The following is a 16033-nucleotide window of genomic DNA, read 5'->3' as shown; positions in this document are numbered from 1 at the left end:
CCTGGAGGACAGATTGAGAAAAATAAATGTGGCTGATTTTGAAGCATTTGAGGTGACTTTTAGGTCAACCTCCAAAAACACTACATTTCCCATAATGCAACTTGACAGTGCTCCCATTACAGCGTCTGCCTGGTACAGTCACATCTTATAAACTTAATGTTAAATGTCCACACAATACACCACGCTTCTACGAGCAGTACTCATCAGGTTCCTTAATTTAACTGTCATCTCGTTTTCAGTTGTCAAAAGGCATTCTGGGAAATGTAGGAACTTGCAGTCTTGAGTAAAAACAGCTGGATTATTTGAGGGGATTTCTCCTTTAAAGTCCGGACTCTTTGTTTAATAACTTTCCTGCTGACATCACTACTGGCAACGTCTTTTGGGCAACACGTTGGGGCAACTACGAGAAGTCGCTTGCACTGATTAAACGGCAAATACTTAATGATTTCCTGAGCACCCTGCCCCGCTGTGAACCTGCCGCTGAGTAAAGTGACCAACAGCATTGATTCTACACATTAAGTTATCCGAGAAGAAGAAGAAGAAGAAGAAGAAGAAGAAGAAGAAGAAGAAGAAGAAGAAGAAGAAGAAGAAGAAGAAGAAAGAGAGACTCTTCTTCTCTGTGATTGGACACCGGTCCAGTGGAAGGAGGGTAAAATAAGAGGATGGCGGAGGGCTGCTAATATAAAATAAAAAAAGTCACCGGCCCATTTTCCCCATTTCCCCGACGAGGCGGTAACTGATGGCTGGTGACGTTGCTGGTGTTCTCGATGGGAGTCCTTTCCCTCTACGACGTGGCCCCGCCCCTTTTTTTTTTGCGTGGAAAGATGTGATTGGCGCTCAGTATTCTGAGGTTTTCCCCGATCACATAAAAAAAAATGAAAACAATTCAGAAATGTCATTGAAGATCGAGGATCAGCGTCGATTCGTGGTTTGATTTAGATCATTATGGGATGGATTTCCTTGGCTCGTCAGTGTCTGTATGACATTAGCGTTATCAGCTGCTGCGATGAAGTGTTTCCCACACACGTACATTTATTAATGAATGAATGAATTGGGGTGGGGTCGTTATTAAGGACACGAGGTCATGTGATCCCACCGTGTTATATTATTTCCTTTCCAGGTTGCTTTGACAAAGTTCAACCGGGTCCCATTTCCCCTTTGTGGGACGGATAAAGGGATTCTGAATCTATTGTTTTCCTCTTGGCGCCATGCCTTGTGAAAGACCTGAGTACTTCTACTTTTACAGAAGTACAACATCTGAGTATTTCTACTATTACTCAAGTACAAGGTCTGAGTACTTGTCCCTCCTCTACAAGTCAGCCGTCTCGCTAAATCTGCAACATGCCAGCTGACATTACATTTTAAACGTCAAAAAACAAATGCCTCAAGTAACAACAAAAATGGCGCGGGGCCTTCATTTCGCCAGGAAGTGACTCGGGGGGGGGGGGCGTCAGAAGTTGAGGTGTCTCTGGCTGGGCTGGTGCAGGTGTTGGGGGGCCTTGGGGGGGCGCAGCAGGTTGAGGCGGCGCAGGGCGTTGCGGGACAGCTGTTGGGTGTGTTGCACGGGTTTCCTACCCACGGCTTGCAGGAGGCCGGCTCGGGCGTAGCAGGCCGAGTGGAGGCTGGAGCGCCGAGGGACAACCGCCACCTCCGGCCTGCAGAGGGCGACAGAGACCAGAGAGAGGGGTGAACATGTAGTTTAAGTATATTTTGATTCTAGTAATTTTGATGAGTAACAGAGTATTCCTACACTCTGGTACTTCTACTTTTACTCAAGTACAAGATCTGAGTACTTCTCCAATAGGATAAATAGTAACCTGTGTCGCTGGCCGTCCAGGGAGCGCCGGCCCTTCTTCTTCCCCCTGGAGGTGACGGAGGTGATGGAGGAGGTGATGGCGGGGGGGGGTCGGGGGTCCAGACGGGGCCGGGGGGGGCCGTACACGGACATGCTGGGGTGCTCGATCAGCAGGTTCTCCAGGGGGCTGGACTGCAGCAGGCTGCCGCGGCCCGTGAAGCAGGGCGGGGGGTGACGAACCAACTCTCCTCCATGGAGCAGGCGTCCAGGCGCTGGAACCCCCCCTCCTCTTCCTCTTCCTCATCCTCCTCCTCGGCACCAGCCGTGGAGTTGAGGGAGGTGCAGGAGGCGTAGCGGATGGGGCTGGCCCTGAGGGAGGGAATCATCACCAGGTCATCCTCATCATCCTCCTCCTCCTCCTGCTGGGGAGCAGCAGAGGATCCAGGGAGCTTCACACACCGGGCTTCAGCTGCAGGGACAAAAAGAGCCAAGGTCAATCTTCCCGTTTCCTCTAAATCTTTTTATATCGGAGTAAAGAGTTATTTCCCTTTGCTCAGAATATAAACTCGTGTTTTTACAGTATACGCAGATCACAACAGAAACAAGAATTCAGCTGAATTAAAAAAATCGGACACTTCCTGCAGTTGTAACACCGTTTGCCCCTCACCTGATCAACACTGCTTTGCCTTTAATGTGTGTGCTCACCTCCACACTAGCTCTCTCAGGAGTTCACAGAGGATCCTTGTTTACCCACAACACACTCTGAAGAGCCAGCACCTTATCGTGGTGGAGAGGTGTGTGTGCCCTGCTGAACCTGGGGGCTGTGTGGTCTGGAACCTCGTGCTCCTGGTAGGGTCTCCCATGGAGTCTCAGCCAAGGGGCCAGACTGAGACTGGCTCAAAGACCTCGTGAAAGACGAACTAAGAAGAGAGGATACCCGGCCGGAGGAAGCCCGGGGTCGCCATGTTGCCGCTTCTCCATCCCGTGGGAAACAGCGATGGGGTCGGGTGCCAGACCCGGGTGGCTTTGGGGGACGTCACCTCTCTGGGGGGGGGGGGGGGGGGGAGCCGGAGCTTGTGCGGGAGGTGGAGCATTACCAGTTGGATCTGGTTGGGCTCGCCTCTACGCACAGAGGCTCTGGAACCTTACTTCTGGATAGCGGTTGGACTCCGGAGTTGCCCGAGGTGTGAGGTTCAACGCACATGTGGCCAATGATGGAGAGGGGCGTGATCGGGAGGACCGGCCCCCCTGATCTGAACCGGAGTGGTGGGTTGTTACTGGACTTCTGTGCTAGTCATGGATTGGCCATAACAAACACCAGGTTCGAACATAAGGATGCTCATAAGTGTACGTGGTACCAGAGCACCCTAGGCAGAAGGTCCATGATCGATTTCGTTATCGTATCATCGGACCTGAGGCCGTATGTTTTGGACACTCGGGTAAAGAGAGGGGCGGAGAACTGATCACCATCTGGTGGTGAGTTGGGTCGAGTGGCGGGGGAAGCCTCTGGATAGACCTGGTAAGCCCAAACGTGTAGTTCGGGTGAACTGGGAACGTCTGGAGGAGGCCCAAGTTCAGGAGGCCTTCAACTCACACCTCCGGCGGAGCTTTTCGGGCATTCCTGTGGAGGTTGGGGACATTGAACCAGAGTGGGCGGTGTGCAAAGCCTCTATTGCCGAAGCCGCGGCGGGGAGCTGTGGTCTCAAGGTCTTAGGTGCCTCAAGGGGCGGTAACCCTCGAACCTCCTGGTGGACACCGGTGGTCAGGGAAGCCGTCCGACTGAAGAAGGAGGCCTTCAGGGATTTGTTATCCCGGGGGACTCCCGAGGCAGTTGCAAGGTACCGACAGGCCCGAAGGGCAGCAGCCTCAGCCGTGGCCGAGGCAAAGCAGCGGGTGTGGGAGAAGTTCGGAGAAGACATGGAGAAGGACTTTCGGGCGGCACCAAAGTTGTTCTGGAAAACTGTCCGACACCTCAGGAGGGGGAAGCAGGGAACCATCCAAGCTGTGTACAGTAAGGATGGGACGTTGTTGACCTCAACTGATGGAGTGTTGGGGCGTTGGAAGGAACACTTTGAGGAACTCCTGAACCCGACAACTCCGCCCTCTATGTTAGAGGCAGAGCTGGAGGATGACGGGGATCAGAGGGTGTGTGCCAATGTATAGATTATATTGTACTAAAGTACAAGATCTGAGTACTTCTACTTTTACTCAAGCACAAGATCTGAGTACTTCTACTTTTACTCAAGCACAAGATCTGAGTACTTCTACTTTTACTCAAGCACAAGATCTGAGTACTTCTACTTTTACTCAAGCACAAGATCTGAGTACTTCTACTTTTACTCAAGCACAAGATCTGAGTACTTCTACTTTTACTCAAGTACAAGATCTGAGTACTTCTACTTTTACTCAAGTACAAGATCTGAGTACTTCTACTTTTACTCAAGTACAAGATCTGAGTACTTCTACTTTTACTCAAGTACAAGATCTGAGTACTTCTACTTTTACTCAAACAAGGTCTGAGTACTTCTACTTTTACTCAAGAACAAGATCTGAGTACTTCTACTTTTACTCAAGTACAAGATCTGAGTACTTCTACTTTTACTCAAACAAGGTCTGAGTACTTCTACTTTTACTCAAGCACAAGATCTGAGTACTTCTACTTTTACTCAAGCACAAGATCCGAGTACTTCTACTTTTACTCAAGTACAAGATCTGAGTACTTCTACTTTTACTCAAGTACAAGATCTGAGTACTTCTACTTTTACTCAAACAAGGTCTGAGTACTTCTACTTTTACTCAAGAACAAGATCTGAGTACTTCTACTTTTACTCAAGTACAAGATCTGAGTACTTCTACTTTTACTCAAACAAGGTCTGAGTACTTCTACTTTTACTCAAGCACAAGATCTGAGTACTTCTACTTTTACTCAAGCACAAGATCTGAGTACTTCTACTTTTACTCAAGTACAAGATCTGAGTACTTCTACTTTACTCAAGTACAAGATCTGAGTACTTCTACTTTTACTCAAGTACAAGATCTGAGTACTTCTACTTTTACTCAAGTACAAGATCTGAGTACTTCTACTTTTACTCAAACAAGGTCTGAGTACTTCTACTTTTACTCAAGAACAAGATCTGAGTACTTCTACTTTACTCAAGAACAAGGTCTGAGTACTTCTACTTTTACTCAAGAACAAGGTCTGAGTACTTCTACTTTTACTCAAGCACAAGATCTGAGTACTTCTACTTTTACTCAAGTACAAGATCTGAGTACTTCTACTTTACTCAAGTACAAGATCTGAGTACTTCTACTTTTACTCAAGTACAAGATCTGAGTACTTCTACTTTTACTCAAGTACAAGGTCTGAGTACTTCTACTTTTACTCAAGTACAAGATCTGAGTACTTCTACTTTACTCAAGTACAAGATCTGAGTACTTCTACTTTACTCAAGTACAAGATCTGAGTACTTCTACTTTACTCAAGTACAAGGTCTGAGTACTTCTACTTTCACTCAAGATCTGGGTAATAACATTTCATTTGAGTCCAACCTCTGTGTCGATGCGGACAACTGGATGGTTCTATAATGCAGTATTTGATGTTGTCTAAACTGCAGTTTGCTGAAAGAGGAATCTCCAAACCGTACGGCGGCAGCTTTTCTAATCAAGTCGGCCATTGGAGCTCCTAATCGTTACGTTTCTGCCCCGGCTGCTTTGGACCTCTGCAGTAGATGTGATCATGTTTTAGAATAAGAGTGTGTAACTTCTCAGATTTGATAGACTTGAAAGCCAGAGAGCTGTTGGCCGACATTACATACAAAAAGTAACCAAGAAACGCTCAGTCAGACTTCATGCACTTTAGGATGCACCTGGAGTCGGGGTGCGCTGTGTGTGTGTGTGTGTGTGTGTGTGTGTGTGTGTGTGTGTGTGTGTGTGTGTGTGTGTTTAACTGGGGGGGGGGGGGGGGGTTAAAGGCTGCTCTGTGCCCATACATGTCCACCTCCACCAGGATGTATTTTTACCTCTTCTGGCTCCCGGGTGCTTTTGTTTGGCGTGATTACAGGATGGATACCATAAACTCCCCGATGGCACCCAGTCGAAAGTGGGTCGACCCCCCCCCCCCAACACACACACACACACACACACAGAAATATTCACAAGGTGGTGGAATCGGAGAAGGGTGGAGACCGGCAGGCCAAAATAATGTTGAGAGACATCTGGAAGTCACTGCAGTGTGTCATGTTTCTGTATACTGTGTGTGTGTGTGTGTGTGTGTGTGTGTGTGTGTGTGTGTGTGTGTGTGTGTGTGGTGTGTGTGTGTGTGTGTGTGTGTGTGTGTGTGTGTGTGTGTGTGTGTGTGTGTGTGGTGTGTGTGTGTGTGTGTGTGTGTGTGTGTGTGTGTGTGTGTGTGTGTGTGTGTGTGTGTGTGTGGTGTGTGTGTGTGTGTGTGTGTGTGTGTGTGTGTGTGTGTGTGTGTGTGTGTGTGGTGTGTGTGTGTGTGTGTGTGTGTGTGTGTGTGTGTGTGTGTGGTGTGTGTGTGTGTTTGTTTTGACTGGGAACGTGTTATGATCTCAGGAAACTTGGCTGAACTTTGTCCTGACATTTAATACAGTCTAAAGTTAAACAGCATCTCTCCATCAGACCTGTTGCATGATGGGAAATGCTGACTGTACTCCGTGCTTACCCAGGTAGTTGACCAGGATCCACTCTTCCTCCTCTTCCTCCTCCTTGCCGTCTACGGGTTCTCCTCCTCGGCTCGGCGGATCCTCGTCCCCGAACAGAGCGCTGGCGAACCTCTGGAACATCCTGCTGGGGGGGGGAGAAGCTAACTTTGGTCATCGGCTGCTGGGGAGGCTCCGGAGAAAGTGCTAAAGTGCATCAATGAAGGTCCTGGATCATCTGCTGGCAGGAGGACTCAGGGGGGACATCGTCCAGAGGAGACAAGGAGACGAGACGAGTGCACAATATAAAAGGGAGCCCTGAGAGGAGGAGAGAGGAGGGAAACATTAGAGCTGCACAATAAAAGAGTCTCTACTTTAAAGAGTCCTCTCCTGCTGATGTTCAGGTGTATATCAGTGTGTAGTGTCTCTACTTTAAAGAGTCCTCCCCTGCTGATGTATATCAGTGTGTAGTGTCTCTACTTTAAAGAGTCCTCTCCTGCTGATGTTCAGGTGTGTATCAGTATGTAGTGTCTCTACTTTAAAGAGTCCTCTCCTGCTGATGTTCAGGTGTGTATCAGTATGTAGTGTCTCTACTTTAAAGAGTCCTCTCCTGCTGATGTTCAGGTGTGTATCAGTATGTAGTGTCTCTACTTTAAAGAGTCCTCCCCTGCTGATGTTCAGGTGTATATCAGTGTGTAGTGTCTCTACTTTAAAGAGTCCTCTCCTGCTGATGTTCAGGTGTATATCAGTATGTAGTGTCTCTACTTTAAAGAGTCCTCCCCTGCTGATGTTCAGGTGTATATCAGTGTGTAGTGTCTCTACTTTAAAGAGTCCTCTCCTGCTGATGTTCAGGTGTGTATCAGTATGTAGTGTCTCTACTTTAAAGAGTCCTCCCCTGCTGATGTTCAGGTGTATATCAGTATGTAGTGCCTCTACTTTAAAGAGTCCTCTCCTGCTGATGCTCAGGTGTATATCAGTATGTAGTGTCTCTACTTTAAAGAGTCCTCTCCTGCTGATGTTCAGGTGTATATCAGTATGTAGTGTCTCTACTTTAAAGAGTCCTCTCCTGCTGATGTTCAGGTGTATATCAGTATGTAGTGTCTCTACTTTAAAGAGTCCTCCCCTGCTGATGTTCAGGTGTGTATCAGTGTGTAGTGTCTCTACTTTAAAGAGTCCTCTCCTGCTGATGTTCAGGTGTGTATCAGTATGTAGTGTCTCCACTTTAAAGAGTCCTCTCCTGCTGATGTTCAGGTGTATATCAGTGTGTAGTGTCTCTACTTTAAAGAGTCCTCTCCTGCTGATGTTCAGGTGTATATCAGTATGTAGTGTCTCTACTTTAAAGAGTCCTCTCCTGCTGATGTTCAAGGCAATTTATTTGTATAGCACAATTCAAAGTGCTTTACAGGATCAAACAGAGAAAACACAATCCATTGAGAAGAAATACAAAACACACAAAATAATTAATTAAAAGAAAGAAAACCATGTTTAACAGTTCGAAAATTAGAACATTTAAATTTGAAAAGCCATATTAAAAAGAAATGTTTTTAGACCTGATTTAAATGTTTCTAAAGTGCTAGCCATTCTCATACGTTCTGGGAGTGTGTTCCGCATTAGGAGCATAGATGCAGAAGGCTGCTTTCCCACGCTTTGATCTCACACATGGAACAGTGAGCTGGCCTGAAGACCTAAGGGGTCTGCTGGGTTCGTACCACTGAAGGAGGTCCTTGATATATTTGGGTCCTAGCCCGTTTAGTGCTTTATATGTGTGCATTAAAATCTTAAAATCAATTCTCTCACTAACTGGAAGCCAATGCAGCGATCTCAGCGCTGGAGTGATCTGTTTTCTTTGTCCGGGTTAAGATTCTGGCAGCAGCATTTTGAATTAGTTGGAGTTTACGGAGTGATTTTTTTGTGAGGCCTGTGAAGATGCTGTTGCAGTAGTCAAGCTTGCTAAAAACAAATGCATGGACAAGTTTTTCAAGGTCTTGCTTCGACATAAGGTCTTTAATACGTGAGATACTTTTCAAGATGGTAGTAGGCTGATCTGTTGATTGCCCTGATGTGGCTGTTAAAACTGAGGCCAGAGTCTACAATTATACCTAAGTTTCTTGCTTGACTTTTCGGTTCGAGTAATAGTGATTCCAGGTGTGAAGAGACTTTAATTATTAAATAATAATTAAATTAAATAATAATTTTAAAACAATTACTTCGTTTTTTTGTGTGTTGAGCTGTAAGAAATTACGGCACATCCAGTCATGTATTTGTTGTAGACATGTGATCAATAAATCAGTAGGACCGTATTCATCTATGGAAAGTGATACGTAGATTTGGGTGTCATCCGCGTAATGATAGGAAATGTTGTTATTTCTAATTATTTGAGCAAGTGGCAGCATGTACAAATTGAATAGAAGGGGCCCGAGGATCGACCCCTGGGGAACTCCACATGTCATTTTGGTTCTGTCCGATGTACAGCTACCAATTGAAACAAAATACTCTCGGTTTTCAACAGAGGATGTAAACCATTTTAGGACAGTGCCAGACAGACCCTCCCATTTCTCTAGTCTTTCTATTAAAATGTTGTGATCTACGGTGTCAAACGCCGCACTGAGGTCCAATAGAACTAAAACTGTGGATTTCCCACAATCGGCATTACAAAGAATGTCATTTAAAATCTTTAATAAAACCGTCTCTGTGCTATGACGAGACCTAAAACCAGATTGGAAAGTGTCTAAAATGTTATTGGAGGTCAAAAAACTGTTAAGTTGAAGGTAGACAACCTTTTCAATTATTGTGCTTAAAAATGGTAAATTTGAAATTGGCCTGTAATTACCGATTGTCAGTGTATCGAGGGTGTTCTTTTTTAGCAGTGGCTTAATAACTGCAGTTTTCAAGCCCTTAGGGAAGTCACCTGAATGGAGCGACATGTTCACAATCTGCAGTACATCTGAGGCAATATAGCAATAGACATTTTTAAAGAAGACTATCAAGACTACATGTAGTTGTTTTTAGATGGAATATAACATCTTCAAGTGTTTTATGGCTGACTGGAACAAATTCGGACATGTTTGGTTCATTAATTATTTGTCCTTGCAATGGGAACGGGTCAAGACTCGGGATTGAGGAATTGATATCTTGCCTGATCTTTAAGATCTTTTCTGTGAAGAATAAAGCAAACTCATTGCATTTCTGAGTGGAGATTAGTTCAGGGGCTATTTCCATTCTGGGGTTAGGTAACCTATCAATAGCGGAAAATAATAAACGAGAGTTATTAATATTTTTGTTGATAAGATCAGAGAAAAATGATTGTCTATAGCTTTCTTCAGTTCAAGACCGTAGGTGAATAGTTCTTCTTTTTAAATATCATGATGTATCTTGAGTTTTGTTTTCCACCTTCTGCGTTCAGCTTTCCGGCATTCTAAAAAGGCTTGGATAAATGACGTACAGGTATTTTCATTTATATACCTTCTTAAAGTTACATCTGACCGAGTGTGGATCACATCAGTGACAGACATCTCAAAGGAGATACAGTAATGGTGAGAGAGAGCGACATCAGAAACAAACACTTTACAGATATCGAGACCTTTGGACATAAGTGTCCAGGTGTATATCAGTATGTAGTGTCTCTACTTTAAAGAGTCCTCTCCTGCTGATGTTCAGGTGTATATCAGTATGTAGTGTCTCTACTTTAAAGAGTCCTCTCCTGCTGATGTTCAGGTGTATATCAGTATGTAGTGTTTCTACTTTAAAGAGTCCTCTCCTGCTGATGTCCAGGTGTATATCAGTATGTAGTGTCTCTACTTTAAAGAGTCCTCTCCTGCTGATGTTCAGGTGTATATCAGTATGTAGTGTCTCTACTTTAAAGAGTCCTCTCCTGCTGATGTTCAGGTGTATATCAGTATGTAGCGTCTCTACTTTAAAGAGTCCTCTCCTGCTGATGTTCAGGTGTATATCAGTATGTAGCGTCTCTACTTTAAAGAGTCCTCTCCTGCTGATGTTCAGGTGTATATCAGTATGTAGTGTCTCTACTTTAAAGAGTCCTCTCCTGCTGATGTTCAGGTGTATATCAGTATGTAGTGTCTCTACTTTAAAGAGTCCTCTCCTGCTGATGTTCAGGTGTATATCAGTATGTAGTGTCTCTACTTTAAAGAGTCCTCTCCTGCTGATGTTCAGGTGTATATCAGTATGTAGTGTCTCTACTTTAAAGAGTCCTCTCCTGCTGATGTTCAGGTGTATATCAGTATGTAGTGCCTCTACTTTAAAGAGTCCTCTCCTGCTGATGTTCAGGTGTATATCAGTGTGTAGTGTCTCCACTTTAAAGAGTCCTCTCCTGCTGATGTTCAGGTGTATATCAGTATGTAGAGTCTCTACTTTAAAGAGTCCTCTCCTGCTGATGTTCAGGTGTATATCAGTATGTAGTGTCTCTACTTTAAAGAGTCCTCTCCTGCTGATGTCCAGGTGTATATCAGTATGTAGTGTCTCTACTTTAAAGAGTCCTCTCCTGCTGATGTTCAGGTGTCTATCAGTATGTAGTGTCTCTACTTTAAAGAGTCCTCTCCTGCTGATGTTCAGGTGTATATCAGTATGTAGTGTCTCTACTTTAAAGAGTCCTCTCCTGCTGATGTTCAGGTGTATATCAGTATGTAGAGTCTCTACTTTAAAGAGTCCTCTCCTGCTGATGCTCAGGTGTATATCAGTGTGTAGTGTCTCTACTTTAAAGAGTCCTCTCCTGCTGATGTTCAGGTGTATATCAGTGTGTAGTGTCTCTACTTTAAAGAGTCCTCTCCTGCTGATGTTCAGGTGTATATCAGTATGTAGTGTCTCTACTTTAAAGAGTCCTCTCCTGCTGATGTTCAGGTGTATATCAGTATGTAGTGTCTCTACTTTAAAGAGTCCTCTCCTGCTGATGTTCAGGTGTATATCAGTATGTAGTGTCTGTACTTTAAAGAGTCCTCTCCTGCTGATGTTCAGGTGTATATCAGTATGTAGTGCCTCTACTTTAAAGAGTCCTCTCCTGCTGATGTTCAGGTGTATATCAGTATGTAGCGTCTCTACTTTAAAGAGTCCTCTCCTGCTGATGTTCAGGTGTATATCAGTATGTAGTGTCTCTACTTTAAAGAGTCCTCTCCTGCTGATGTTCAGGTGTATATCAGTATGTAGCGTCTCTACTTTAAAGAGTCCTCTCCTGCTGATGTCCAGGTGTATATCAGTATGTAGTGTCTCTGCTTTAAAGAGTCCTCTCCTGCTGATGTTCAGGTGTATATCAGTATGTAGTGTCTCTACTTTAAAGAGTCCTCTCCTGCTGATGTTCAGGTGTATATCAGTATGTAGTGCCTCTACTTTAAAGAGTCCTCTCCTGCTGATGTTCAGGTGTATATCAGTATGTAGTGTCTCTACTTTAAAGAGTCCTCTCCTGCTGATGTTCAGGTGTATATCAGTATGTAGTGTCTCTACTTTAAAGAGTCCTCTCCTGCTGATGTTCAGGTGTATATCAGTATGTAGTGTCTCTACTTTAAAGAGTCCTCTCTGCTGATGTTCAGGTGTATATCAGTGTGTAGTGTCTCTACTTTAAAGAGTCCTCTCCTGCTGATGTCCAGGTGTATATCAGTATGTAGTGCCTCTACTTTAAAGAGTCCTCTCCTGCTGATGGTCAGGTGTATATCAGTATGTAGTGTCTCTACTTTAAAAGAGTCCTCTCCTGCTGATGTTCAGGTGTATATCAGTATGTAGTGTCTCTACTTTAAAGAGTCCTCTCCTGCTGATGTTCAGGTGTATATCAGTATGTAGTGTCTCTACTTTAAAGAGTCCTCTCCTGCTGATGTTCAGTTGTATAGCAGTATGTAGTGTCTCTACTTTAAAGAGTCCTCTCCTGCTGATGTTCAGGTGTATATCAGTATGTAGTGTCTCTACTTTAAAGAGTCCTCTCCTGCTGATGTTCAGGTGTATATCAGTATGTAGTGCCTCTACTTTAAAGAGTCCTCTCCTGCTGATGTTCAGGTGTATATCAGTATGTAGTGTCTCTACTTTAAAGAGTCCTCTCCTGCTGATGTTCAGGTGTATATCAGTATGTAGTGTCTCTACTTTAAAGAGTCCTCTCCTGCTGATGTTCAGGTGTATATCAGTATGTAGTGTCTCTACTTTAAAGAGTCCTCTCCTGCTGATGTTCAGGTGTATATCAGTATGTAGTGTCTCTACTTTAAAGAGTCCTCTCCTGCTGATGTTCAGGTGTATATCAGTATGTAGTGTCTCTACTTTAAAGAGTCCTCTCCTGCTGATGTTCAGGTGTATATCAGTATGTAGTGTCTCTACTTTAAAGAGTCCTCTCCTGCTGATGTTCAGGTGTATATCAGTAGTGTCTCTTTGAATCAGAATCTGGACTACAGTGCTCGATTAGAGATATCCCGGCCTACAAATCATTTTTTAAAGACTTAACACATATTTGTTTGGTACCGATCCATACCTTAGTTATTCAATATATTTTTAAACGATAATGAAAATTAATACAAAATAAATAAGCATTTCCTCTTATATCAGCACTTGAACCTCTCGGTCTCCTTACATAGCCGATGTGAAAAGGGTTCAGAATAAACTCGGCAGCTGCAGTTTCTCTATTTTCTGATGGGGCTTCATTCAGCAGTAGCTAAAGAGAGATGTGCAGCAGCAGCCTCTCTGGGTCCGGCAGCGAGAGAGGAGTCTGCAGCTGCTGTATACAAGGAGAAGGAGGCTCCTTTTGGCACAATACATCTGGAGTAAAGCCAACGCCGCGATGTGTCCTTTTGTGCTCTCCCTCTGAGCCGACCCTGCAGACATTACTCAGGGCTAAAACCCCTCTATAATGCCTCTGTGCGTTTGAGCATGAATTTAGAAGACCGAAATTAGCATAACAAACGATCTCATAATCTCACGAGGTGTTTTATATAAGCATGCACATAATGATTAGTTTTATCATCCATTTCAATTATTCTCTGGATTCAGTGGTTGTCTATAACATGTCAGAGAATTGTGGAAACATCCATTTTGTCTTCAAGTCCAAGAAGATATTTTTAAAAGTTGTGTTTTGTATTTTAACTTAATATGATATAAAACAGAAATACTCTTCTACCAGATGGGCTTTTTAAATAACTGTATTCTATGATGTTATGTCCCCTGAGCCTTTCTAAGTATATCTCTTTGTTGCCGTGTTATCCTTTTCTTTTCGTAACGGACCGATAATCCATGTCCTTGAATATTAGGATCACCACTCCAGAAACTCTGTGGTATTAAAACAGTTTTGATTCATGTAAGTGGGTTAGGATTTCTATCATGGGTTATTCCTTTGACATTTAAGCTAGCTGTTCGAACAAATCACCACTAGGAGGCGTTTTGTTCTCTAAAATGCAAACTACATTTTCACGAAGCCCAAATGTCGAATTTCTTCTACTAGCACCCGAACGCACCCTACGTTCGAAACAAACAAAGGACTCGCGGCTGTGATGCATTTGAGGAACGCCTTACGGCTCGTATTTCTCTATTTTCATATTTATTACATGTCGTAGCGAGAGAGAAAAAAAACTGCAGAACAAAAGCAGAAACACGGACCGGAAACAGGAAGCAGCGTCACAGCTGTTTGATAATCTGCTGCAGCCTCAGGGATAATAATTAAATACATGTCTGATGCATCATCTATCTTCGTCATTAAAGGACAGCTGGTGTGTTTTATACTCAGAGGTGGGAGAAGGACTCAGATCTTGTACCCGAGTAAAAGTAGCAGAGTGTAGGAATACTCAGTGTTATTGTGTAAAAGTATAAAAGTATTCTCATCTAAATATAGTGAAAGACAGTAAAAGTAGTCGTTGTGCAGATTGGTCCATTTCAGAATAATATATATATGTTTTATAATGATTGATCATGAAAGTGTTCTCAAAGCTGGTGAAGGTGCAGCTAGTCTGAAGTACTTTGTAGACTGCATGGTAGCTGGTGGAGGTGCAGCTAGTCTGAAGTACTTTGTAGACTGCAGGGTAGCTGGTGAAGGTGCAGCTAGTCTGAAGTACTTTGTAGACTGCAGGGTAGCTGGTGGAGGTGCAGCTAGTCTGAAGTACTTTGTAGACTGCAGGGTAGCTGGTGAAGGAGCAGCTAGTCTGAAGTACTTTGTAGACTGCAGGGTAGCTGGTGGATTTACTCCAGGTGGAACTAAAGTCTGATTCAACACTTGGTTAGATTTCACATCATTCATCCACATCTGAGAAGTAACTAAAGGTATTAAATACATGATGTGGAGTGAAAGTACACCATTTAACTCTGAACTGTAGGTAGAAGTACACAGTAGCAGAACATGGAAATACTCAAGTAAAGTACCTCTAAAGTGTACTTGAGTACTTTTACAGATTTTAAAAATAGTGAATAATGGTTATTTAGCCGGAAAGGGGGGCAGCAATGAACACATTTTAACAATAACTCTGGTTTATTTTACTATTACATTGATTATTAGTGTTTAATAAACATAAAGTCAATCACTACTTCTCATCCGAAGCATCGACGGCTGACATGAGAAAAGCAGCAAATCCTCAGCGAGAAAAAGCTTAAAACAGAGATTATTGGACTTTTCTGCACAATAAACGACTGATTCTCAACATTGTTTTCGATTCATTCTCACGTGGAGCGACTAGTCGATGAATCGGCTATTCATTCAGAGGTGGTGAGATTCACAAAGCAGTGGTTTGGGTCAACTAAAAGTGGTCCAATACCGACCGGCCGCCGCCGCGTCAGCCTGTGCTGGCGTCAGGTGGGAGGAGGCTGGAACTCGACACCAGATCTCTGCTCCACCGCGATCTGCTTAAATACACCAGGAAACAGTCCCAACAACAGATGCCCACCTGTAGGTCGGCCAGAGAAAGAACACCAAGTCCCGCTGTCGTAAAACCACCAAAACCGCGTCAGAAATGTAAAATAAAAGCCGTGTTAATAAGTGTTGTTGTCCTCAGAGTAGGGATGTAAATGCTGCCATGAGTGGAGAGGAGGAGTGTGCGGAGGACAGGAGGCAGGAGAGGCGAGAGCAACACAAAGGACTCACCTGCGGCCGAGGACAACTGTACACGGCGGAGTACAATCCTTAAAATGAGGTAGACGTCTTTCTGTCGATAAATATTCAAACTTGAGGTTTCTTCGCGGAAGAAATACAATATAAAACGTGTTAATTCAAGGGCTGTGCGTCGGGAGTTTTGTGTCGTTGTTTCGTTGTGCCCCTCCAGTCCGTTTCCTCCCGACTGCTCCTTCTTTTGTTGTTGTTGTGGAGCTTCAACAGCTGATCGCCATGACGTCACGCAGAGGAGACCAATCAGAGGGGACGGGCCTTCAGCGGTTCGGCCAATCACAGGGCGCGTTACGGGCAGTCACCAGCACACGTGACTGCTGGTACTCCTCCCGAAAAGGGCATGACTGGGCAAAGCGCTGGCGTTAGGGAGGAGGAGGAGGAGGAGGAGGAGGAGGAGGAGGAGGAGGAGGAGGAGGAGGAGGAGGAGGAGGAGGAGGAGGAGGAGGAGGCTTTCTCCACCCAAAGGAGACTCATCGGCTGCATCTCAGGTGGAGCTGCCGGACTTCCGGTTCT

General features: G+C 44.4%; 1 protein-coding gene across 1 annotated transcript; it reads right to left on the bottom strand.

Moving 5' to 3' along the window:
- Nucleotides 1-1377: 1377 nt before the first annotated feature.
- tp53inp1 (tumor protein p53 inducible nuclear protein 1) lies at nt 1378-15802 on the bottom strand. The gene is given in 5 exon segments (XM_034078891.2): nt 1378-1655; nt 1818-2028; nt 2031-2264; nt 6477-6771; nt 15500-15802. Coding segments are annotated over 4 exon segments (771 nt in total). The 5' UTR covers nt 6598-6771; nt 15500-15802; the 3' UTR covers nt 1378-1450.
- Nucleotides 15803-16033: the final 231 nt, after the last annotated feature.

This window comes from Pseudochaenichthys georgianus, unplaced genomic scaffold, assembly GCF_902827115.2.
Source record: "Pseudochaenichthys georgianus unplaced genomic scaffold, fPseGeo1.2 scaffold_507_arrow_ctg1, whole genome shotgun sequence".
Lineage (NCBI taxonomy): Eukaryota > Metazoa > Chordata > Actinopteri > Perciformes > Channichthyidae > Pseudochaenichthys > Pseudochaenichthys georgianus.
The sequence above is the reverse complement of the archived record's forward strand: the minus strand, read 5'-3'. Positions and strand labels throughout refer to the sequence as shown.